A 25,986-nucleotide genomic window follows, 5' to 3' on the forward strand; every position below is an offset into this window, starting at 1 on the left:
CAGGCTCCGAGGTGTCAGCACAGAGCCCGACGAGGGGGAGCCCGATGCAGGGCTCGAACCCACGAAACACGAGATCATGACCTGAAGCCAAGTCAGAGGCTTAGCCGACCGAGCCCCCCGGGGCACCCCAGAAACGTTGCCTTTCAACGCTCTTTCTGTGTCAGTTTGCACAGCCAGGTAGCCCCACTTTCTCCCAAACTAAGTCCCCGTCCCCAGTATTTTCTCTGTCCCTGGGAAGCACTTGTTTCTGGGGCGTGGGGGCATCAGTCGGATGAGGATACACCCCAGATCATGTGTCACATCCACGCCGTAGCGTGAAGCTTCTTCCATTTGTTTCTGGGAAGCAGATGGTAGGATGGAGCCCCCCGTATTTGGTTGCAAATGTTGTAATGTTGTCAGACTCTAGAACTTGTGCCCGAGGAACCGAGTGGCCTGTCACATCCTCAGTATGCAAACACAGGCAATGCGTTTTGTTTTATTTTTCAGGCAACTTTTTTTGTAGGTAGTTTTGCTGATGCCGTCTCTACTCAGTTAATTCTATGGTATTCTAAAACTGGCTTTTTAAATGTTTATTTTTGAGAGAGAGAGAGAGAGAGACAGAGACAGAGTGTGAGTAGGGGAGGGTCAGGGCCAGAAGGAGACGCAGAACTAGAAGCGGGCTCCAGGCTCTGAGCTGTCAGCATAGAGCCCGATGTGGGGCTCGAACTCGCAGACCGCTAGATCATGACCTGAGCCGAAGTCAGACGTTTAACCGACTGAGCCACCCAGGCGCCCCACCTCTATGGTGTTCTAAACATTGGTTGTAATTACAAAACGAATGCAGCGTCATAAAAATTTAAGTAACCCAGAGAGGTACCAAGTAAGAATACTAAACCAGGGGTTTTCTATCTAAATGGTATATGAAATACACCTAAGCTACAAAAACAAGATCACTCAATCGTCTTGTTGAGGAACTCATTTATTTCCTGGAGAATCCTCTCGGGTGCCAGATTCACAGTAGGCACGCGTTGAGCGTGTCTGGAGAGGCCACCGGGAGCCGCAGAGATGGTCCAACCTGGAGACCCTGAGGTCGCCGGGCGGCCACAGCACCGCACAGGGCACGCTCCCGGGGCGCAGCACGGGGCCTCCCGTGAAAGACCGTCCGCCGTGGCGGCCACAGAAGCGGCCAGGGGCCCGGGGCCCGGAGCCCGGAGGCTCGGGCCGGGCCGTGTTGGCAGGTCACAGCGCTCGGTGCCCCGTCTCGAGCAGCATGCTTTCCAGAAGCAGACTGCTGTCGGTCTCCACGTAGGGCTGGTGCAGCCACATAGACAAGAAGCTCAGGGTGAGGTCGCGGTCCGCGGCGTGCGCAAGCTCTTCGGTGATGGTGCGTTTCAGGAGAAGCTCCTTCCGGTACATGTCGGACAGCTTGCGGGAAACCTCATCTGAAACCAACGTCTGTCTCCTTTAGAAGCAGAAACGCGCGGCAGTGCTCCTGCCCGGGGTGGGGGTGGGGGTGGGGGTGGGGGAGGCACTGCTCTGGAAAGCTCCTCCTCGAACGCCAGCCTCAGCAGGAGCCCCGAGATAAAGAAGGAACCTGTGGGTATTTATCACTCTGGCTCGGGCAGACTAGCAGGATCAGATAGCACGAGAAGGTTCATGAAATTAACAAGTATAACCTTTTCTGCTCAACTCTTCACTTCCTGCGAGGATTATGAACAGGAGGTTCACCTCAAACTGGTAATATTCCAGTAACACATCACAGGTCAATGGTTTTACCCTTTTCTTCCTCATTTGAAAGTGAGGTCTCAGATCGGCATCACATGGCTAGGCCCTTGTTTTGAACTAACAAAGCTAAAGGTAATCGTGATCTCATGGAACTTTTTTAAGTAATGGATTCCATGCTCCCACTACTTTTCTTCCATGGGGCTGGCTGAACTGACCTCAATTTATCTTTTATTTTATTTTAAGTTTATTCATTTTTGAGAGAGAGAGAGAGAGAGAGAGGGGGAGCACGCACAAGCATAGGAGGGGCAGTGAGGAAGGGAGGGAGGGAGGGAGAGAGAATCCTAAGCAGGCTCCATGCTGCCTGCACAGAGTCTGACACGGGGCTCAATGTGTCAAAGCATGAGATCATGACCTGAGCTGAAATCAACAGTTGGACGTTCAATTAACTGAGCTACCCAGGTGCCCCTCAACTTACGTTTTAACTTAAAACCCAAAAAGCTCTTTCTTTCTTCAAAAGGAAGAAAATTCGGCCCCTGCAGAGGAGGTGGAATTGATTCTACCCATTTTGTTGTTGTTGTTGTTGTTGTTGAGGTTATTTTTTTTATTAAGTAATCTCTATGCCCAACATGGAGCTTGATCTCACGACTCCAAGATCAAAGTGTCTCATGCTCTGACTGAGCCAGCTGAGTGCCTCGACCCATTGGCTTTAAGGGGCTAATAAGGGTAACTGGCTTCATGTGTCTCTAATTATGTTTAACATTCTTTGCTGATTATTAGAGCCAAGAAGCCCATTTTAAGATGCCCCCAACCTCCTTCCCTTACAATGAATACTCTCGAATTGAATTTCAAAGCCTGTCAGCTTCTTCAAGTACCAGATTGAAATAACACAGATACTCTCAGGGTGCCTGGGTGGCTCAGTTGGTTGGGCGTCTGACTTCGGCCGAGGTCATGATCTCGCCAGTCCCGAGTTCTAGCCTCACGTCGGGTTCTGTGCTGACAGCTCGGAGCCTGGATCCTGCTTCGGATTCTGTGTCTCCCCCTCTCTGCCCGTTCCCCCGCTCACACTCTGTGTCTCTCAAAAATAAACGTTAAAAAAATAAATAACACAGATACTCTCCTAATTTCTACTCCTGAGAATCAACTCAGAAAGAACTACTTACAAAACTGGGCTGTGGGCCACGTGTGAAACAGGGCGGGGCGCTGCCTCTCGTGTCCATAATGGTAGTTTTCTAGTTCACAAATTCCCTTGGTAGTTGAAGACAGCTTTTCCATTTTCGTCTGTATTTTGGCCTGAAAAGATATTAATTGGGAATATGAGAACATTATTTGAAATCTGCTCTAGTCTCCGATTCCATAAGATTTCCAAGCTAAGAAGTGTAAGTCTGGTGAGACCCAAAGTCCAATAACTCAACACTGGAAACTCCACGTGCAGCAAATTTCCAGGGAGAGATATGGAGGTAGACAGTTGCTACGATTTCATTCAGTTGGACGACTTCAAAATAAACCCTGGGTTTCTGGTGCCGGAAAGAGACAGCTTGCTGTGTCCCACTTCACCGAGATTTCCGAAGGCACGAATGTTTTTGCACCAAAGACCTGGAGGAATCTCAAGTCAGGCTCTGCCTTTATGGGCTGAGAGGACAAAAGGCAGTAAATGAGTTTATTTCTGACTTTTATTTATTTATTTTATTTAATTAATCAGTTAATTTTTTTTAGGGGTCATTTTGAAATTTATTTTTTTAAGGTCACTTTTGTGATTTTTTTAAAATTTTATTTTTTATTTTTAAAAATTTACATCCCAATTAATTAGCATCTAGTGCAACGATTTCAGAAGTAGATTCCTTAGTGCCCCTGACCCATTTAGCCCATCCCCCCTCCCACAACCTCTCCCACAACCCCTCCTGTAACCCTCAGTTTGTTCTCCATATTTATGAGTCTCTTCTGTTTTGTCCCCCTCCCTGTTTTTATATTATTTTTGCTTCCCTTCCCTTATGTTCATCTGTTCTGTGTCTTAAAGTCCTCATATGAGTGAACTCATATGATATTTGTCTTTCTCTGATTAATTTCGCTTAGCATCATACCCTCTAGTTCCATCCACATAGTTGCAAATGGCAAGATTTCATTCTTTTTGATTGCCGAGTAATACTCCACTGTGTATGTGTATATATATATATATATATATATATATATATATATACACACACACACACACACACACACACACCACATCTTTTTTATCCATTCATCCGTCGATGGACATTTGGGCTCTTTCCATACTTTGGCTATTGTCGATAGGGCTGCTATAAACATGGGGGTGCGTGTGTCCCTTCGAAACAGCACACCCATATCCCGTGGATAAATGCCTAGTAGTGCCATTGCTGGGTCGTAGGGCAGTTCTATTTTTAGTTTTTTGAGGAACCTCCATACTGTTTTCCAGAGTGGCTGCACCAGCTTGCATTCCCATATTTCTGACTCTTATTAACTGCCTTTGAGTATACTGAAAGCTCGAGGCTGTTTCCTTGCTTATAAAATCATCATCACAGCACTGCACGCTTCACACAGGAAGGAAATGGGGAGGACTTGACATTGATGGTGCCTCGGGGTGGGGTGGAGGGGCTCTGCGGGCAGCTCCCTCACCGCGTCATGTGCAGGGCAGTGGCCGAGGACACGGGCCCGTCACCACTGCTCAGCTGAGCCAGCACAGAGCGCTCTGACGAAGTGCCTGCTTTCACGTGGCGGTTAGGAGGACTAAGTTAGTGTGTGTGAAGCACCTAGTTGGGGCTATAGAAGGGTCTGTTAGGTAAAGGGGCGAAGTAACTAAGACTTCAGATTTAAGACCACATTTCTAATTCCTACGTACACTTATCTTTATGTACGCGCGTAAATACGAACAGATACATAAATCATCAAAATAGTAATTCCTTGCACTGGCCCTTCAGCTGCCCTCCAGTCACACCCGAAGTGATGTGCACTGAGCTCTGCTACCGTTAGTTTTTAAAGGACTGCACTCCTTTCCCCAATCTTTTGAGGTTCGATATTTCACCTGGCCCAACCCCAAGAGGTAGGACTCAGCACTTCTGCATTACAGAAGGGACAATTCTCAGGGTTGCTGAACTGGAGAAGGTCAAAGCCAGCACCTCAAGCCACGCCCCCCCGTCTCCTGACATGCCATCCCGTGGTCTCTGTGTCCTTCAGCAGCTCCCTGTTGCCACCCAATTCAAAGAAAAGCTTATACATGATCAGGAGAGCGGACAATCCTGGGGGTCTGATGCTAGGTCGGCGGTGCCCACGCTCAGCTTGGTCATTGACAGAGTCAAGGGAGATGTGCAGTGGGCAGCCCTGAGCCTCCAGGGCATGAGTGGCGGCCCACCCCCCCCCCCCCCAGCTCCACCTCAGTCCACCTCCTCCCACAGACCAAACTCCAGAATGTTCATCCAGCTTAGGGCAAGGGGTGCCTCAAAGTCTCCCACCGAGGTCAGATTCCTTAAAGACACTTAAAAGCCGAGTCTGGGAAAGCATTCTAAAAAGCTGGAGGAGAACAGGAAAAATAACATTATCACCGTTATGACGCCAACTTTTTGCTTTTGGACACAGAATGAGAACTTATTTCCAAACCACTTCAAACTAGAATAAATTCACTGAAGCAGAGAATTTCAGTGCCTGACGCCAGCGCCCCGGTCTTGGTTCCTCCAGTAGGAGGCACCAGGGCTCCTTGGAGAAATGGCTGATCCTGGGACTGAGGCAGGAAATCCATGAGATGGGCCCAGAACCTCCTGGAAGGCTGGAGAGTAAGGAAGTGTTCAAAAAGACCAAAACCGAAAACTCACAACGATGGAAGCATGTCAAAGGGACACAGGAGCCAACTGAACCCCTGGTGGCCAAAGCAGGAACAACTCAAGGCACAAAGGAAAGCGGTGCTTCCGTGCTACAGCCCCAAGTGGAAAGCAAATGTCCACACTGCCAGAAACAAGTGATCCAGTAATTAGCAGGTGGGGGACAACAGACAACTCTCCAATGCCCACATAATCCATGCACATGCTCCACCCTTGAGGAGGTGAGGCAGAACTTCTCATTCCTCGAGCGTGGGCTGCAGTGACTTCCTTCTAGAGAGGACATTGTGGAGGGCGGGGGGAGGGGAGGGAGGACTTAGTTTTACAGAGGAGAAACCTGACCACACCCCAGACAGCTGATCAAGGTCAACGCCCATCGTGCTGTGTCATGGTCACCGTCCATGCCCTTGACAGGATGCGATGAGAACAGGACGTCATCTCTGCGGTTTCTTCCAAAGAACCCACAACCCCGATCAAACCGTGAGAAAGACATCAGACGGATTCTAACTGAAGTCCAGCTGTAACACACCTGACCAGTACTCCTCAAAACTGTCAATGTTATAAAAAACAAGGGAAGGGGAGCCTGGCTGGCTCAATCCGTTGAGCATCTCACTCTTGATCTCAGCTCAGGTCACGATCTTACAATTGGTGAGTTTGGGCCCTGCATCGGGTTCTGGGCTGACGGTGCAGAGCCTGCTTGGGATTCTCTCTCTTTCCCTCTCTCTCTGCCCTTCCCCCGGCTTGTGCTCTCTCTCTCTCTCTCAAAATAAATAAACTTAAAAAAATAATAAAAAACAGGGAAGTCTGTGAGACTGTCACAGCCAAGAGGAGTCTAAAGAGACATGATGACTCCATTTACTGTGGCGTCCGGGAAGGGCTCCCAGGGTGGAAAGAGAACGTTAGGGAAAAAACAAAAGACATGTGAACAGACTACAGCCTTCATTGACTAACAACGTTCAATCCTGGCTCGTGGATTATAACGTAGGTAGCATACAAATGAAATTTGTGAAACGCAGGACAGTAATGTATGAAACAGGGTGCAGGCAGGGGATCATTTACGGGAACTCTCCCTACTATCTGCTCAACCTGTCTGTAAATCTGAAACTGTCCTAAAAGATAAAGTGTTAATAAAAAACATATAGAATAAATTCACTGTCTCAGGACACTGTGGCTTGCGGAGACCATAGAGACCAGGGGCCTACCTCTTCCCAAGGCCACTCGCCCAGCTGTGGCATTCATGACCCCGCACTACGAGGCCTGTCTTCCTGTTCTGGTGACTGGCTTGGGCCAGTGTGACCCTCCCCGTCACTCACACTTGCCTTCTATGGAAATAATCCTTCCTTTTTTAGGAAAAAGAAGGTAAGCCCCAGGCTCAAAGACTTTGATGGGGAAGCCATATTCAGCTAATGTTTTTTTAACATGATTTTGATTGTATTATAAGCAAATGTTAAGTAACTAAAGAGCATGGGATTAATACAAACTGTGAGGTGGACATAAGAATGGAGGAAACGTGTGTACGCGGATCTAGTTCCACCCAGGGGTTAATTCCTCCATGGCCTTTGTAATCACACAGCCTTTTAGGGGCTCATTTCCAGTGATGGGACACAGCACCCCCAGCCCTGGACAGGACTCGCCATATTGTTCTCTGGTGGGAGCCAAAGCTTCTGCCAATCCCAGGGGGGTCTCCCCGGTCCCCTTAGAGGCCTCAGGAAACCAGCGTACGGCTTCCTTCCCTTGGGGTGGCTTCTGGCTTTCATGGCAGCTGTTTAGTCTACGGGTTCCTCCTTTTGTGGGTGAAAACTCCAATTCCTCCAATGACCCCTGTCTGACAAGGCCCGCGCCGCTCAGATCCCCATCAGGACGCTCTGAACACGCATCCGTGGTCTCTCGGTCCACGTGGATGGGTGGGCCCATCATTTTCCTGGCTGTCACAGACACAGCCCAGCCTTCATCTGAAGATCTTGGGAACTTGGCTGACCACGCGCACGCGCTCACCTATAACCCAGCGGCTACTTTCACGCGGACCTGTGCCGCAGGTCCCGGGGACCAAGGGCAAGGCTCTCCACGTCACATCTGCTGCTGCTCCGTCCATCGAGCCTGCTGGCTGGGTTTTCTGGACCTTAACTCTCCCTGCTAATGTCTTCCCAGTGTCTCCTCAGTGCAGGTGAGTGGGGATGAAGAAGGGGTCCCGGGGCACCAGCCTGCCCCTTAAGAATGCAGAGAACCAAGCGTGCCTGGGTGGCTCAGTCGGTTGAGCAGCCGACTTTGGCTCAGGTCATGATCTTGTGGTTCCCGAGTTCGAGCCCCGCGTCGGGCTCTGTGCTGAAAGCTCAGAGCCTGGAGCCTGCTTCGGATTCTGTGTCTCCCTCTCTCCCTGCCCCTCCCCCGCTCACGCTCTGTCTCTCAAAAATAAAAATTAACATAAAAAAAAAAAAGAAGAAGAATGGGGAATACCAAGGACAGATAAACAAAACCAATCACACCCTCCCCTTCCCAAACTTTTTCCTAATGTGCTTCTGGATACAGTTCTAAATGAGAATGTGCGCTAACAAGACCCAAGTGGCATTTAAAAACAAAGTCCTTTCAGATTATTTTACACTTTATAAAAATCACATTAGTAAGTGTTGGAAGTGTTTCTCATTCTAACATAGCTTTGAGATCCTGTGACATCTTCATACCAGAAGGGAATGAGGGACGAGGAGGCTATGGAGCGAGGTGGGGGTGCATCGAAACGACAGACCACGAGGCCATCGGGCTGAAGTGCACCTAACCAAGCATTACACGTCTAGCTCGTTGGCTGTTGAAACGATTTCAACACCAGAACTCAGCCACCCGGTTCCTTCTCTTTCAGGGACAATATGTGCGCCTGCTTTTTTGTTCCAGCAAAAATATTTGCCATGATCAAATGGGTTAATTTGGGAAAAAACAAACAAAATAAGTGGGCAGTTTTGCATAACTTACTACTTTTAGGTTTCGATGGCTCATTCTGCCTGTGTTAATTCCCCACTGGCCCCGGAGCTGCGTTGAGACCTCGTCTGCCAGAGACACAGCGCGGATACGGTGAAGAAAGCAGATCTCACAGAGCCCACAGCCCTTATCCTCCCGCCTTCCTGTGAGCGGGGGGTCAACGCCAAGTCACTGACGCCTGTCTGGTTATCTGCTTCTCACCACAGCACCACCCCAGGGCGAAGAGAAGGCAAACAGGACAGTTACAAAAACCGAATCCTTTAGGAGACTGTTTGCTATGTAGCCCCATAAGCATCCTAAATATCCCAAAGACAGTACTGATTTCAATCACAAAGAAAAGACCACCTTACCAAAGTGTCCTCAACTTACCATTATTTTCTCATTTCACTGCTTCTGAAACCATAACGCATCTTGCAATTGATTTGATATTTGAGAGGGTAGTGTTTCTTTCCTGAGAAATTCTTCTAAACGGATAGCTTTATAAGAGTTGGAACCCTAAATCTGAACAAGCGGTATCTCAAGGAAAGACAATTATATCCCACATATTCCTGTTTAACAGGCAAGGAATCATGTTACATATCAGAAACACCTCCATCAAATAAGGTTCAGACATAACGATTTTCTATGTTCATAGGTAAGTTCTAGTTACTCCAGTTCCAGTATGGAGATGGGAGCTGTGTACATTTGGGGGCAGGTACGGTGGGCACGGGAACTCAGTCATTAATTCATTAAACAGACATTAAAGAGCATTTCTCATGTGTTAAACTAGGGCTCACGGGCCAAATCCAGCCCACACCCTACTTTCGTATGGTCCAAGAGCTAAGAATGGGTTTTATAGTTTTAAACGGTTGAAATAAGATGTAAAAAGAATATTCTATGATACATGAAAAGGATATATTAAAGTTTCAGTGTCCATCAATAAAGTTTTATTGGCACACGGCCATGCTGACAGACTTCAACTACCTCCATTCTGACCCCAGTCTATACTTTCTGAACAATTATGTTCTTCTTTCCAGTTTATCTCCTAACTCAGGCAAAGGAGCCAGAGGACATCACACAGGGCTGAAAGAATGAAGGTCTAGGACAGCATCTTGGGGAGCGTCGAGATTTAGGGGGCAGGAAGAAGAAGACACCAATGGAGAAGGCTGAGGAGGAAAAAGCAAGTGTCTAGAGGAGAGCATCTCCCACAGCGTCCACACCTTCCGAGAGACACCCCTGGGATTCGGGGACTGTGAGCACAGGTGGTCAGGGGTTCTGGATCTCACCAAAGCGTTGAAGGTGGTCTGCAGCTCCTCACACAGCATCTCTAGCTCCTTGCTATATTCCGGAAGCGTCCTTCCCGCATTTTCCCCGCGAGCCGGGCTGCTGCTCTGTAACTCTGTCTTGTCCTCACTCCTGGACAAGATGGAAAAGAGGGGGAACACGGTACTCTCTGAAAGGCACCTCATCTCATTACGGCAAACCCAAAAAGTGCTATATCCACGCAACTGTGTCAGGCATTTGGTACAGGTGTTATTTCGTGTCATTGTGACATATGTTTACTTATCACTGTTGTCCACGAGGAACACGTCCGCCAGTTTTGCACTGGAGTAAGTCGGCTGAATGCAGCCCCGTGGTACGCTCGGCCTAGGGGAGTCCGTGCTCGATGTACACGGACAAAAGAGACATGACCATTTTCCCAGAGTTCGCTGTCTGGAGATCGTTTGGTAAACTGAATACTGTGGCCTATGGGGCATGAAATTAGCTCGTGGGGTCACCACACTTCCAGGAAAAAACTAAACATAAAACTAGAAGAGACGATATCAGAGAGCGCCTTATGCAGGAAGGTGAACCACTGGTTCTTGCTGAGTGGGCCTCGGCAGGAAGAGGGGGGAAGGCAGCGGAGGGCCAGGGCGCATGACGTGCGCCGGGGACTGGCGAGAGCCAGAGGGACAGGCCGGGCCCAGAGACTCTCCGCTCTGGTCTGTGGATGATGACAGAGGAACAGAGAATCCTAACTCTGAGAAATAAAAAATATACATGTAGGAGAGAATAATGAAACTAATCTCCCAGTCAGAAGTGGTAACTGCCAGCGTTTTTTTTTCATGACTCCTGTCTTTTTTAACGGAATTGCTAAGGGGGCGCCTGGGTGGCTCCGTCAGTTAGGTGTCCAACTTTTGATTTCGGCTCAGGTCATGATCTCATAGTTTGCGGGTTCGAGCCCCACGGCGGGCTCCATGCTGACGGCGTGGAGCCTGCTCGGGATTCTCTCTCTCCCTCTCTCTCTCTGCCCCACCCCAACTCTTTCTCAAAATAATAAACTTATGAAAAAGAAAAGAAAAAAACTGCTAAGGAAAAATACACTCCTGCATCTCCTCTACTCCCCATCCTCCAGCTGACTTCTGACACATGGTCACCAAAGGTGGGGAGTGGGGTGCTCCACACCAGCGGGGCTCCCCACAATTTAACTCCATTTAGACACTATCTACCTGGAGACAGCCTCCAACCCCCACAGGTCAACGCTCGGCCCCACAAGACTGTCCCTGGTCGACTTCAGACACCAACTACAAGTTCTTGTTGCTACTTGTGCTTCTGACCAATGGGCTATAAGTAAGAGGTTCCCATGACCCGCCCCCTTGGATCTTTAGGATTTGCTGGAGCGGCTCACAGAACTCAGGAAAACGGTTTATTTACTAGGTTGCTGGGTTATTACAAAGGATATCGAAGGATATGAAGGAACAGCCCGATGAAGAGGTTTACGGGGTGAGGTCCAGAAGGGTCCTGAGCACAAGGCTTCGGTCCCCGCGGAGCCTGGGTACCACCCTTCTGGCACGCGGAAGTGTTACTATTCACCAAACCAGAAGCTCTCCAAACCTCTGTCCTTTTGGGGTTTTATGGAAGCTTCGTTACGTGGGCACGATTGATTAAATCATTGGCCGTTGGCAACTGATTTAAACTCCAGTCCCTCTCCCCTCCCTGAGTGGAGCTGGAAAGTCATGCCCTCTAATCCCCTGGTTGGTTCCCAGGGGGCTTTCCGGAAGTCACCTCCCTAACATTAACTCAGGGGGTTTGGGAAGAACACGTTAGGAATAACAGGACATTCCTTTCACCTGGATCATTCTGGAGGACAAAAGCTCTCACCCGTTAGGGAATCAGCAGGGTTTTAGGAGCCACGTGCCAGGAACAGGGACGGAGACCGAACAGATATGTCTTACTATAAATCACAACATCACAGAAACAAAGTGCATTGTTATGAAGTCAAAGTTCTACTGATCTCCCACCCAACGCTCATTCATGTTAGAAGGTGTGAGCTTCATGACTGGGCCTGTGTCCTTCCAATCCGTTTTTATAATTTTATATACGGACATAACCATGAATAATATGTAGCATAATTTTGTACTTAAAATGGACATATACAGTTTATGCATGCATATGTCATTTTGCTCCTTGCTCTTTTTCTTAAAATAATTTATTTATGCATGTTGATAAAGACTATATTTGCAACCCTAAGAGACTCCTGGGGGGCCGCCTGGGGGGCTCAGTCGGTTGAGCATCGACTTCAGCTCACATCATGATCTCATGGTTCATGGGTCTGAGCCCCTCGTCAGGCTCTGTGCTGACAGCTCGGAGCCTGAAGCCTGCTTCTGATTCTGTGTCTCCCTCTCTCTCTGCCCCTTTCCGGTTCATGCTCTGTCTCTCAAAAATAAACAAACATTAAAAAAAAAAAAAAAAAAAAAAGACTCCTAGTGTGGGAGGCGCCTCAGTGGCTCAGTTGACTAAGCATCCAACTCTTGATTTCGGCTCAGGTGACGATCTCATAGTTTGTCGGAACGAGTCCCATGTCAGGCTCTGTGCTGACAGTGCAGAGCCTGCTTGGGATTCTCTCTCTCTCTCTCTCTCTCTCTCTCTCCCCCTGCTCCTCCCCCAACTTGTGCGTGCATACACTGTCTCTCAAAATAAAATAGACATAAAAAAAAAAAAAAGTCTCAGGGTGAAGCACTTAGAGCATGAGGAGCTCTGGATGCACTTACCATAAACTGATTTTCAGGTTGGCAATATTATTTGCAGTAGCAAAACCTGTGTCATTGAGGTTTTCCCATTTCAGGATCAAGTTATGCCAATCAGCTGCATTGTCCTTAATTTTTCTTGCACTGACAGATAAGACAGGTTTTCTGGGCGTTATACTTCCAAGAGCATTTCCTGATGGGGAGTAAAAGGAACATAATTATCATGAAATTTGTGAAAAGAAATAAAATGAACCTCATTTAAAACGGGGTCGGGAGGCCCTGAAAGGCGAGCTGTCGTGCGTACATGACTAGCTGCAGGCCAGCCAGCAGGAAGAAGGAAGGCAAGAATTATTATGACGAGGGAGGGTGTTTTCCGCATAGGAATCTCATTACCTGCTTTCGAGAGAAAGATCCCTCCCCGTTCCAGCAACAGTGCACCAACCACACCACTTGCAGCCGATGAGAACCTCAAACACGTGTTTTTCTCCAAGGAACTTGTGTTCCACACTCCCCCACTTCCCCCTAAAACCTAATTAAAGCTGACCTTTCCGGGGCGCCTGGGGGGCTCAGGCGGGTAAGCATCCGACTTTGGCTCAGGTCCTGATCTCATGGCCTGAGGGTTTGAGTCCTGTGTGGGGTCTGTGCTGACAGCTCGGAGACTGGAGCCTGCTCCAGATTCTGTGTCTCCCTCTCTCTCTGCCCCTCCCCTCCTCATGCTCTGTCTCTCTCTCTCTCTCAAAAATAAACATAAAAAAAAAAATTAAGGGGCGCCTGGGTGGCTCAGTTGGTTAAGCAAGAGACTTCCACTCAGGTCATGATCTCACAGCTCGTGGGTTCGAGCCCCGCGTCCGGCTCTGTGCTGACAGCTTGGGGCCTGGATCCTGCTTCGAATTCTGTGTTTCCCTCTCTTTCTGCCCCTCCCCAACTCATGCTCCGTCTCTCTCAAAAATAAACATTAAAAAAATTTTTTTTAATGATTCAAAAAAATTAAAAAAAAAAAAGCAACCTGATCTTCCTTGTGTGTCTTCTGACTTGCCCACTATTCACCATAGCTTGCTTGTCCTGAATTGCAATTCCTTTCCTTTCTCTTTTTTTTTTTTTTTTTTTTTTAACAAAAAGTGATTCTTTGCTCTGTTTAAAGTTAACATTGCTTTGTGGTTACACTGGGGGCCAAAGGAGATGACCCCAGGGGATGATCACCCTCAGGCTGCAGGGAGGCATCTGCAGGGCGCCCTTGTGCTAACCCCTTCAGAGTCTCTCAGATTTTGAGTCCCTCCCTTTGGTGGAGCATTCCACTTAATTCGGGATCTGTTTAAAGTACTCGCTCATTTTCCAAACCTCAGATTTTGAGTAATGGGATCTTGATTCTCTACATTCTCTCAGAAGGGTCCTCCCTGTGGGACCCCAGCTGATCTTATGTTTAAAGCTCTTCCCTCTTCGTGTGCTTATTCATTAATTTAATTTAATTTAATTTAATTTAATTTTTTTTAGTGTTTATTTTAATTTTTGAGAGAGAGAGCATGAGCAGGGGAGGGGCAAAGAGAGAGGGAGACACAGAATCCAAAGCAGGTTCCGGGCTCTGAGCTGTCAGCATAGAGCCCAACGTGGGGCTCAAACTCACGAACTGCGAGATCAGGACCTGAGCTAAAGTCGGATGCTTAACCGACTGAGACACCCAGGCGCCCCTTATTTATTCTCAAATATATTAACAGTGTTGTATTAGTTGGAGGTGTACAAGATAATGACTGAACAATTCCACACATCACTCGGTGCTCATCACGCTGGGTACTATTTTTTTTTTTTAAGTAGGCTTCATGCCCAGCATGAGGCCCAATGCGGGGCTTGAGCTCATAACCCTGAGATCAAGACCCGAGCTGAGATCAAGAGTCAGGCACTTAACCAGATGAGCCACCCAGGCGCCCCATGAGAAGTTAAAGCTTCAACGGCCATGATGGTGACCTCTTGATCTCCCCAACTTTTCTCAGAACCTAATTAGAAAGCTCTCAGTCTAAGATTAAGCAGCCTACGAGGGATGCTGTTTTAATGAGTACCTGAAAGCTTATAAACATATTCAGGACTCTCAAGTCGCGTCTTTATAAAATACCAATCCCAAATTAACCAAGTGGAACAAACAATTGAAAGAAGGCAAAAGTCTTCTGAGGCCTCTTAGTGTCAGAGCACACGATGGCCATTTTACACAAAGCCAACAGCCACCTTCCTCTTTCCCTCCAACGTGGCCCCCCCTCCTTTATACCCTCCACTTCCTCATTCAATCCTCTGTCTGAACCTCCTCTCTTTCTCTCTGGACCTCTCCCCATTTCTTCCTCTCCCAAACTTACTAAAACCTGCCCATGAAAGTCAGACCCTCAGAGGATCCAAATGCTAAACTCCCAATTTCTCATGTTCCCTGGACAAAAGCTGAATTACGACCCATAGTCAAAGACTTTCTTGGGCGCCTGGTGGCTCAGTTGGTTGAGCATCCAACTCTTGATTTCAGCTCAGGTCACAATCCCAGGGTCATGGGATCAAGCCCCACATTGGGCCCGGTGCTGAGCGTGGAGCCTGCTTAAGATTCTCTCTCTCTCTCCCCCCCTCTGCTGCTCTCCCCTGCTCGTGTTCCCTCTCTCTCTTCTCTCTCTACGAAAAAATAAAAAAGACTTTCTCAAAGTGAGATTTGGGAATCTCAGATTTGCCGACAATCCTCGCAGATCCTCATAGATTTGCTGAGTTATTTAATATGGTTATTCAAAGTTATCAACCCAGTTTCTCAGATTCGTATCAACGATTTCACACACTTGTTGAGGGCCAGTCCGAGCCCTGGATGAACACTGCTGATTGGGATAATCCTGATGAATGAGGATTACCTCCAATCTGACTTCAGTCTTTTACTTCCTAAATGATTAAACTCTTTCCAGCTTATCTCTTAACTCAGGCAAAAGAGCCAGCTGACAAAGTACCCGGCGATGGGAACCAGAACTTGCCCCTCAAGCAATGAGGATTGCCCCAAGCCAGCAAGACCCCTCATGACTGACCCCACGACAATGACTGACCTGATCTTCACTGCCCACCTGCTCACACCCACCGACCCCTGCCCCACACTTTCCTTATATAAACCTGCAAGTATTTTCAGCACTTGGGAGACAGTCTTTGAGACATTAGACTGCTGTCTTCCTGGCATTGGCTTTGCCGAGAAATACACTCCTGTCTTGTGTCCTCACCACTCCTTTCTCGGGTCTTTGGATTTTGTCGGCAGGGAGTGGTCGAACCTCGCAGGGAGCGGTCAAGCCCTGGAGGCAGGTGTTCGTGCACCTCTGTGCCCCAGCTACACAGAGAGAGTCTAGAAGCACAGATGGGGTACTATCCCTGGCCTTGCTATATGATTGAGCTCCTGCGGTTGCTAAATGACTTTCCGAGTTAATTCCTAGGACTTTCCCCAAAACTGCTGAATACGGTAAGATTCAGGCTTATATCCAAAAGCCCAATGAACCTATCTATGGAGGATTATAATAGCTGGCTCCAAATTGTTTTTAAAGAAAATTCTGGTCTTCCTTTAAACATTGAATCCACTTGGGCAGTTTTTAACTCTGTGTTCATTAATGGGCCGAGCTGGGATCTTCCCTTTCTAGTTAAGAGGGCCGGGACGGAATGGGAAGCTTGTCCACTGCAGGCCCAGTTAAAGTAGCCAGCCGGCTCGCCTGCACCCTGGGTGATTCAACAAAAAGGAAGAACCGTGTGGTCCATAATTTTCAACTCCGACAAATGGAGGCCCCTAAGCAAAACTAAAAGCGTCCCGATCTTTACTGATATTGTAAAAAGCCAGGCCATTGGAAAAAGACCGCTGGACATTTAAGAGCTCCAGCCGCCTTCCACCCTCTGACCAGCCTTTCCAGATCCTTGGGAATGAGGGTCTCTCTGCCCTTACGGACGCGAGAGCTACACTCAGTGCTCAACCCCGATACTGGCAAGCAGCCCCCGCCTCGGAGTGCTAACACCCTTCAAGTGGGAGGGGAGGGTCTCTAGTAAACCTCGAAAGGGTCCCGTCTCTGAACCTGGTCTCTCTTGCCCAGGCCCTCTAAGAGCTGCCCACCTTGTCTCCTTAGTTCCTCGGCCTCTGTACAGTCACCGGGCCCAAATTTCGTAGAGAAGTACGCTGGGATTTCTTTCTCCCGGAAGGGGGAAGTAATTCTAGAATCCGATAGCGGCAACCAAAATAGCCAAGCTGGTGAATCCCGTGACCCTTCAACATCTTTTAATTTGCTCAGTCGCCGACCGCACTGGAGCCGATTCCGAGGACACCAACCGTATGATCCTCCTGGACCAACCACCGCCCTCCGTATGGGCAAAATCCCCCACTGCTCCCGGCAGGATCCACAGCTCGCCTCCCATTAAGATCCCAACAGACCCCTCAGAGCCTCTCCCCGGAATTAACGGATGCGCTGTAAACAAAGACACTCTGAGGGCACTTAGATGCTAACGGAACATCGGGAGGCTCGGGGTCTCATCCCCTGTAGTAGGGCCGGCGACACCCCTATTTTACCTGTAAGAAGACCCAGTGGCTGAGGAGGGAGGTCTGTCCAAGAACCCCAAGCCATAAATAACACTGACCTCCCTCACCACCCTCTTGTCCTAATCCCCACACTCTTATTAGCCTCTATCCCTACCGAAAGCAAATTTTTCACGGTGACCAGTTTACAAAGCACCTTCTTCAGCATGTCTGTGGATAAGGCCAGCCAATCTCTCTGCTTCGCCTGGGTGGGACAGCAGGACACCAGGACAGTCACGACCCAGGGTTCTTCACGAACCCTGAGAGCTGACTTAGATGACACGAGGTTTTCTGGAGGCGCCGTCTGGTGACGATATCTACGGGACGTGCTTCCTCCGCCTTTTCCCAAGCCTCCCCACAGGAGGACAGCATCCACCTGTTGAAACCTTTAGCCTTAAAAGAACATGCAGTCTTAAAGGGAAAATTGCAGTTAGTTCAAACCCAGGTTCAATATTTAGGGCACCTGAAGTTGAAACAAGGTCCACATTTGGATTTAGGTAGCCTTCACTGCATTCTGAGCTTCCCAAAACCTAAAACTAAGCGTGTTAATGGGGTTTTCTCAGGTTGGCTGGCTATTATTAGAACTGGATCCCTGACCCCATTATTTGGGAAGGTCAGGATGACTTGGCTTTTTTAAATGTTATTTATTTTTGAGAGAGAGAGAGAGAGAGAGAGAGAGAGAGAGAATGCAAGTGGGGAAGGGTCAGAGAGAGACGGAGACACAGAATCCGAAGCAGGCTCCAGGCTCTGAGCTGGCAGCACAGAGCCCAACGTGGGGCTCGAACTCACGAACTGCGAGATCATGACCTGAGCTGAAGTCTGACGCTTAACTGACTGAGCCACCCAGGCACCCCAGGATGACTTAGCTTTTAATACCTTAAAAGAAACCCCAATAAACATCCTGCTCTTGGACATCCCAATTATCCACTTCCCTTTTTTCCATTTATATATGAAAAGGAAGGGAATTCCCTTGGGGTACTCACCCCCAACACGGGGACCACCATCGACTCCACAGGGCATTCCGGCCAACAGGCCATGTGGCACCAGGCTCTGCCCCTTGCCACAGAGCCATTGCTATCACCACCCTTTTGGCTCAGGCCAGTGAGGAGACAGTCCCGGGACCCCTGTTGCCATCCCTGTGCAAACTAGACTTTGGGCCGAACAGCAATCCAGTCTTGCCAGAGACTCTAAAATTCCCATTACCGACCGCTGTGCATGCAGCCATTGCTGCACTGATAAAATGACCTCTGTAAATCAATACTATGGGCAAGGTAATAAGGCCATAAAGCACCTGCTCTGCTCGTCCCACCTGCACCAAATTGCAATGCTGGACAACCTGTCCACACCGCCCCTGGGCATTTTAATCGCCCAAGGGACCATCTGAGGTTTGGCAAGTGGATTTTATTCAGCTTCCCGCCCCCCCCCCCCCTTCTCAAGGATACAAATGTTTTAGCCACGGGTTGTATGTTTTCTTACTGGACTGAGGCTTTTCCTTGTAGGCAGCATACTGCCTCTTCGGCAGTTAAAATTCTTTTTTTAAAAAAATATTAATTTATTTAGAGAGAGAGCACAGGCGGGAAAGGAGCAGAGAGAGACGGAGACACAGAATCCGAACCAGGCTCCAGGCTCCGAGATGTCAGCACGGAGCCCGAACCCATGAGCCATGGGATCATGACCTGAGCCGAAGTCAGATGCTTAACTGACTGAGCCACCCAGGCACCCCAGCAGCTAAAATTCTATAAGAAAAGATCATCCTTACCTGGAGACCCACGCTTGAACTTCATAGTGACTAAGGATCTCATTTCACTGGTCGGGTGATGCGACCAGTCTGTGCTATTCGGCTGGTTTTACAACACTTTCACTATGCTTACCACTCTCAATCCACAGGGCTAGTTGAACTGGCATCATAAACATGTAATTGGCAAAATCTGTACAGGCCCTCTAACCACGTTGGCCAAAGGCACTGCCAATAGTCATTTTATTTTATTTTTATTTTTTAAAATTTATTTATTTATTTTTGAAAGAGAGAGTGTGTGTTCAAGAGTAGGCTAGGGGCAGAGGAAGAGAGAGAGAGAATCTTAAGCAGGCTCTAGGCTCAGCACAGAGCCCTACTTGGGGCTGGATCCCACAACCCTGGGATCATGACCTGAGCTGAAATCAAGAATTGGATGTTTAGGGGTACCTGAGTGGCTCAGTTGGTTGGGTACCCTGATTTCGGCTCAGGTCATGATCTCACAGTTGGTGGGTTCGGGCCCCACATCAGGCTCTATACTGACAGCTCAGAGCCTGAAGCCTGCTTCAGATTTCTGGGTCTCCCTCTCTCTGCCCCTCCTCCACTTGCACTCTTTCTGTCTCAAAAATAAATATTAAAAAATAAATTAAAGGGGCACCTGGGTGGCTCAGTCGGTTAGGCCTCCGACTTGGGCTTCGGTCATGATCTCACGGTTTGTGAGTTTGAGCCCCGCGTCGGGCTCTGTGCTGACAGCTCAGAGCCTGGAACCTGCTTCAGATTCTGTGTCTTCCCCTCTCTCTGCCCCTCGCATGCTCATGCTCTCTCTTTGTCTCTCAATGATAAATAAACATTAAAAAATTTTTTTTTAAATAAATTAAAAAAATAAAAGACAATTTAAAAAAAAAGGAGTTGGATGTTTAACTGACGGAACCATCCAGGCATCTAAGAAAACCTGATTCTCGATAAGTGATGCTACTGAACAAAGATCTTGATCAAAAGGGGGAAGTGTGAAAATAAAGGAAACCTCATTTAGTGATAAGATTCTTTTTTTGAAAGTAAGGTCTACACCCAATGTGGGGGTTTGAACCCATGACCCCTAGATCAAGAGACATATGCTCTACTGACTGAGCCACCCAGATGCCCCAGGAAACCTCATTTAAAATGGGGTCAGGAAGCCCTGGAGAGGGGGCACCACTTGCTGCAGCCTGCACAACCAGCAGGAACAAGGAAGATAAGAATGATCTCAACAAGGGAGGGCATATTTCACATAGGAAATTTGTCTCCTGCTTTTAAGAAAAGGAAGGAAGATCCCTCCCTGCCCTAGCAATAATGCACTAACCACTGCCTGTAGCCAAGAGCGAAACCACGGTGCAGAAACGACTACAACTGCCAACTCTTGTTGTCCTATAAACTTTGGTTTACAACAACTCTCCTCAATTTCCTCCTAAAACCTAATGAAAGCTGACCTTCCCTTTGTCTCTTTGAACTTGCCTATAGTTCACCATAGCTGGCCTGTCCCAAACTGTAATTCCTTTGCTATGGCTGACTAAATTCTTTTTTTTTTTTTAACTTAAATAAAATTGCTCTTTGCTTTGTTTAAAGGTGACACATTTATGGTCTTAGTTGAAGGGCAAATTTATACCTATATTTTCTTCCATCAGAAATAGTCAGATGAGGGGCGCCTGGGTGGCTCAATTGGTTAAGTAGCCGACTTTGACTCAGTTTGTGGGTTCGGGCATCAGGCTCTGTGTTGACAGCTCAGAGCCTGGAGCCTGCTTCGGGATTCTGTATCTCCCTCTCTCTCTGCTCTCCCCCTCCACTCCTGCTCTGTCTCTCTCTCTCAAAAGTAAATAAACATTAAAAAAAAGAAAAAAAGAAAGAAATAGCCAGATGGAAGAGATGAATAGGGCAAGGTATGTGCAAAGTTTCCACGCTCTCCAAGCACAGTACTCATGTTCACCAACCTGGAGTTGCCCCCAATCCCATCCTTTTGGGCTGTTATGGAGGCTTCATTACAGAGGCATGGCTGATTAAATCATTGGGTGTTGACCCTCTTCCCTACGGGGTGGGCAGGGGAGAGAGAGGGGCCTGAAAGTTCCAACCTTTTAATCACAAGACCAGATCACAGGGGTGGGCTGGGGCAAGCAGCCCCCAACCAAAAGTCACCTAGGGGCTTTCCAAAAGTCACGGCATTAACATAACAAAAGACATCAGTCTCAGGTGATGCCAAGGGTTTTAGCTCTGTGCCAAGAACAGGACAAAGACCAAATATTTACTTATTATAAACCACAATAGCACAGCCTGTTACGCAAGTCCTGTCTACCACTTCTCCAGCTTCTTCCTGCTTGCTCTCTATGCCTCAGTGCTAGCTATGTACAAGTTCTGACGTTGACCTAGAATATTTTTCCTGTCTGTGTGTGTATCCCGAAGGCTTGGCTTAGTATCCCGAAGGCTCTGCTTATTTAATTTTCTTTCTTTCTTTCTTCTTTTTTTTTTTTTTTTTTTGAGAGAGAGAGAGGGAGAGAGAGAATCTGAAGCAGGCTCCATGCCCAGTGTGGAGCCCAATGTGGGGTTTGATCTCACGAACTGTGAGATCATGACCTGCGCTGAGATCAAGAGTTGGACACTGAACCGACTGAGCCACACAGACGCCCCAATCCTCTGCTTACTTAAATATCATACTGGTTTTTCTTTTATTCTTTACTTATATGACTAACCAACATTAGTGAGTACCAACAATATGCCAAACATGGGGGATGAAGTGACTGAATGAGACCTACCAGGACTATTTTCATGGAACTTACTTTCCAAGCAGGAAGTGGATAATAGACAACTAGATGACCATGATCAATTTAGACCATGGTGAGTGTCATATGGAAAAGAAAATGGGGAATTGGTGGTGTTTGGGTGGCTCAGTCAGTTAAGCAACTGCCTCTTGATATTGGCTCCTGATCTCACAGTTTGTGAGTCTGAGCCCCACATCGGTCACACTGATGGCATGGATCCTGCTTGGGATCCTGTCTCTCCTTCTCTCTGCCCCTTCCCTGCTTATTCTCTCTCACTCTCTCAAAATAAATAAGTAAACTTAAAAAAAAAAAAAAAGGAAAAGAAAACGGGGTCTTGTGTTAGGGTGAGCCCTTGAAGAGGTGTCATTTAGGCTGGGATCTGAATGATGAGAGGTCAATAGCAAGGGTCCTATGTGAGAATGAGCCTGGTGAGTCTGAAAAATTGAGAAAGAGCAGTGTGGCTATGATGGGAAATGGAAGCAGAAAAATGTTCGCCTTCAGCCCAGAAGGCTAACCAACAAGGATAGTTCATCAAGGATCCAACATGTGCCGGCTGCTACCTTCTTAAAGCATCTCATGACTGCCTGTAAATCTCACCGACAGTATCAAACTGAGTAAGAAACGCCAGAGAAATCTTGTGAAAGCAGTTTTATGAGTAGAAATTCAAAGAAACACTTAGGACAAAACACTCCCTCCATGTCTCCTCCCCCTTGACCGACTACCAGCTTCATACAGCAAAAAGTGCAGCCCTTTCCGCCCCGGGGTCCTGACCCCATGTTACTTACATAAACTGACAATTGCACCATACAACATCTCAAGATTCTTTCTTGACTATTGTACTTGATCACCCCACATCACCTAGAATGGAATGGCGTGGGGGGGCTGGTAGGTGAGGGGGCAGTCAAGCAACCGGAACCTTACAGACCAAGATAGAGTTTAGATGTATTCCAAGCCAGTGGAAAGTAAACAATAAACTTGGAGTAGGAAAGTGACATGATCTGATTTAGGTTTCCAGAAAGTCCCTCCTTCCACAAAGAAATCTTCCTGGATGCCCCAGGTTGGGTTGCCTCCAGGAGTCATTGCACTAGATGTCTGAAAACAACCTATTCTTCGTTATCACCGGCACTCACTAGTGTGGTATATTTGCTTGTGTGATGTCTATGTTCCCTGCTAGACTGTAAGCACACTGGATAGTGACTGCGTCTTGTTCCCTCTCAGAACGCTGGCACATAGTAGGTGCTGAACAGCCTGTGTTAAATGGGGAAATAGTTTTTACCACCTGTACTATAATCTGCTAAGGGTTACCCTTCTCCAGTAGGGACTCTTTGAGGGTGAGGACATCTGATTCATTCTCTGCTCCACACCAGCACAGATTTAGGAACCTAAGACAAAGTTCTAACTTCAAGAAACTCAGGCTAGTGGGTAAAGAGACCAGTAATCAGAGTCACAGCACAGAGCAGAGTGAGATAAAGCACAGTGGCTGCCTCACTTATCCCTCCAGGGCCTCAGCTCCCAATCTGTTCACATTACTACATGGCATCGCTGTAAGGCTCAAATGAGCTGACCCCCATAAAGCACTAAGGACACGACTTGGCACATGGTGAGCACTCGCTGAATGACAGCTTTTATTATGAGCAAAAAAGCTCTGTGACCGGTAATCCTCAGGGGAATTCAGGGGAAGGTTTTGGGAGCAACTGGGCACGCAAGGCTTGACACCCAATGTGCTCCGCTAATTCTAGTTTATAATGACAATCACAATTTGGTATCTGGATCAGCCGACACTCCTTTGCATACATCAAGTAGTTCCACGCGTGACAAAACTGAGGCTCAGCAAAACTGACGGGCTCCCGGGCCGACCGCGGAGCCTGCGCGGGGCCAGCGGGCTGGGCTGGGCCAAGGCAGGGACCCCCATTCAAGCCGGGAAGCTCCCAGCCTCCGGCCCAGGACGCGGGCCAAGCCGTGACTCTCGCACCCTCCCTGCCCCGGGGAGCTGGCCCGTCGCACGCACCTGCCATGCGTCCGCAGATATCCCGGGAAGGAGCCCGAAGCCCCGCCCACGCCCGCCGGAAGCGCGCCGACGTCTCTTCCGCCGCGCTCGGCTAGCTGGCGTGCTGCCGCCTGTGGCTCCGCCGCTCAGCTTCCGGCTGTCGCTCGGCAGTGTCGGCCCGGTTGCCCAGGGAACGGTCTCCCGGCAGCCCCCGCGGCCCGGAGTCCGTCCCCGCCTCCTCCGGCCGAGCCGGACCGACGAGTCCGGAGGGGCCGTCGCGGGAGGTGAGTCCGGCGACGCCGCCGTGGGCCCCACTGCCCCCGCCTCCCGGCCCGCGCCCCTTCCTCGGCCTCCCCGCCGCCGCTCACACCTCCCCCAGGCCGCCCTTCGCTCGCCTCGGCGCCTCAGGGTCGCATTGCCCATCTCGCCCCCGCTCCCGGCCCCCCGCGTCGCCCCGGCGGGTGGCCGAGCCCGAATGCCACAACACTCGAGGCGCCAGGCTGGTCTGGCAGAAGCCAGCGGTCCCCGGAGGGGAGCGGTGGTTGCCCACACGTCCTCGGCCCCGCTGGCCGGCCGGCCCCATCCCCGGGCCCTCGCTCCTCCCACTCCGCGCCTTCCCTCCCTCTGCCGCACCCTCGTCCCTCGTCCCTCGTCCCTCTGCCTGCCGGCCCGCGGCTCCCAGCGCCGCTGTCTCGTGATTGACGTTGCGTTCTGTCCCCCGACCCTGTCAGTCCGCTGCCTTCCTCCGCGCGCCAGCACTGCCGGCACAGACCTTGGCACACACCTACTAGGTGCTCCGTAGGTGTTCGTTAAATGGGTAAATGAAGGACTCCTCCCTCAGTCCTGTTTGAGGGTCTGGGAGGCAGAATAGGTCCTGCGACGTAAAGAATGGGGTACCGTGGAGTGAGACCCGGGTTCAGGTCACAGCACTGCCCCTTCCTAGCTGTGTGCTCGGGGCAAGTGATACCACCTCGCCAGGCTGCAGTTTCATCATCTGTAAAACGGAGATGATAATAGTTTCTACCTCTGTCTTGGTGGGAGGATCCAGCGGGTCCGTGCGGGTAAAGCGCTAAGCACCGAGCCTGGCTGGCACCTGACACATTGCAGTAAAGGGTAGCCCCTGCTGAGTTACCCACACGCTGTCCTCCCGTTCCTCTTCCCTGCCCTTTCTTCTCCCTCACTTTCCCGCTGAGATTCAGGAATTTTATCCCGTTCCTTCTGTTCCATCTGTTGGCAGAATGTGGGTTCCCAGCCTGGGTGCACATTTGCCTTACCTGCTGGAGGGATGAGTTGCACTTGGGGTTGGCTCCCTTCCTGTAAACCCACTGGGAGCAGAATCTGGGAGGAAAGCCCCTGTATTCTGTGTCGTCACCAGTGTCTCCCGGTCTCCTAAGCTGCAAGGCTGTTTGTACTTTCTTACACCCAGCAGAGTGCACCTCGATAAGCCTCTGACCTTGTGGGTTTGTTTTTTTTTTTTTTTTTTTGGATAACCCAACTTACACCCCCTGTTGGTTCATTCAGCAGGTATTATTTGAGTCCCTTGTATGCCTGCCACATACCAGGCTCTAGGGATGCTGTGGTTCTAGTCCCTACCCTCAGGGAGCTTTCTAGTTGGAGAACCAGCAGGTGCGGGTGTAGGGACTGCTTTACCCGAGACCATGGTGGGGAAGTTGGGATAAGGATAGTCCCCCTGGAGGAGTGACTAGCCAGTAGCTTTTGTTGGGTTTAAGTTATTTTGTGGCCACATCATCATTTTCAATAGAAGATTGTCTTCTTCTGGATCTGCTTTCCATTTTAGAAAGGTAACACTTCAGGTTTGAGGAAGGTCATTTTATATTAGCTTCCGTGTAGTTTGGACAGAACGGCTACTGGAACTTCGTGGGGAAAAAAGGAAGGTAGCAGGCGTCAGGAGGAGCAGTCGATTGAACTTGGAAAAGTGAAGGGCCGATACACATAAGCAAAACGAGCTTTGGTGTCAATCCTGGAGAGATTTCTAGATACAGTGAAGCACAAGGAGCTTGGTAGAATCAGGAGGGAAGAGTTCCCAGCTCTGCTGAGGCAGACACGAGCTGTTGTTCAAAGTGTGTGGTCAGGTTCACTAAGACCTGGACTTCAGAGACCAACGAGGTTTTGCATGATGGTGGGTGTAGCTGAGGTAGAATGGTCTTATGTTTTGGAATATCATGCTTAGGGGATCCTGGCTTCGGGCTCTGAGAGCTTAGTTTACAAATAGGTGTCGAGTGCTGATTGTACCGTGCGCCAGTGGTCTTTCGAAGCACCACAAGGTGTGTAGACTAGAAGGATGTGGGGGAAGAAAGAATCCAGGAAAGAAGCTAGACAACTAAAGATGAGGTGCCGTGTGATGACGAGGTGCTCAGTGTTCTCCGAAAGCAGAGAAAGACCAACTGTTAGAGGCTGTGAAGGTTTTCCAGGGGAGAACGAGTTCTTACAGGG

General features: G+C 49.0%; 2 protein-coding genes across 7 annotated transcripts in view; one reads left to right on the forward strand and one right to left on the reverse strand.

Moving 5' to 3' along the window:
• Positions 1-554: 554 nt before the first annotated feature.
• Positions 555-23,670, reverse strand: CINP (cyclin dependent kinase 2 interacting protein). Of its 2 annotated transcripts, none has more exons than XM_019462310.2 (5): positions 23,554-23,670; positions 12,509-12,677; positions 9,764-9,893; positions 2,865-2,994; positions 555-1,421 (listed from the first exon to the last, which is right to left on the reverse strand). In XM_019462310.2, the coding sequence occupies exons 1-5, from the start codon at positions 23,558-23,560 to the stop codon at positions 1,219-1,221; spliced, it is 639 nt and encodes a 212-aa protein (XP_019317855.2). In that variant the 5' UTR covers positions 23,561-23,670; the 3' UTR covers positions 555-1,218. The 2 variants fall into 2 exon arrangements, with proteins under 2 accessions (XP_019317855.2, XP_053745812.1); XM_053889837.1 differs by lacking the exon at positions 23,554-23,670 and adding an exon at positions 20,724-20,801.
• A 28-nt stretch (positions 23,671-23,698) lies between these two features.
• Positions 23,699-25,986, forward strand: part of TECPR2 (tectonin beta-propeller repeat containing 2) — a 104,758-nt gene continuing 102,470 nt past the window's right edge. For 4 of the 5 annotated variants that reach the window (XM_019462306.2, XM_053889834.1, XM_053889835.1 and 1 more), the window contains exon 1: positions 23,699-23,816. The gene's annotated coding sequence lies outside the window, so the exon portion shown is untranslated. The remainder of the gene's footprint in view (positions 23,817-25,986) is intronic. The other variant, XM_053889833.1, reaches the window with a different exon arrangement.

This window comes from Panthera pardus, unplaced genomic scaffold (assembly GCF_024362965.1).
Source record: "Panthera pardus isolate Hobbes unplaced genomic scaffold, ASM2436296v1 HiC_scaffold_24, whole genome shotgun sequence".
NCBI classification, from domain to species: domain Eukaryota; kingdom Metazoa; phylum Chordata; class Mammalia; order Carnivora; family Felidae; genus Panthera; species Panthera pardus.

Coding starts and splice junctions, on each gene's coding strand:
- CINP (XM_053889837.1), bottom strand. CDS start 20,745: ATGGGATTGGGGGCAACTCCAG. Junction 12,678..20,723: donor GGGATTGGGGGCAACTCCAG/GTTGGTGAACAT, acceptor ACTCCCCATCAG/GAAATGCTCTTGGAAGTATA. Junction 9,894..12,508: donor AACCTGAAAATCAGTTTATG/GTAAGTGCATCC, acceptor CATCTTGTCCAG/GAGTGAGGACAAGACAGAGT.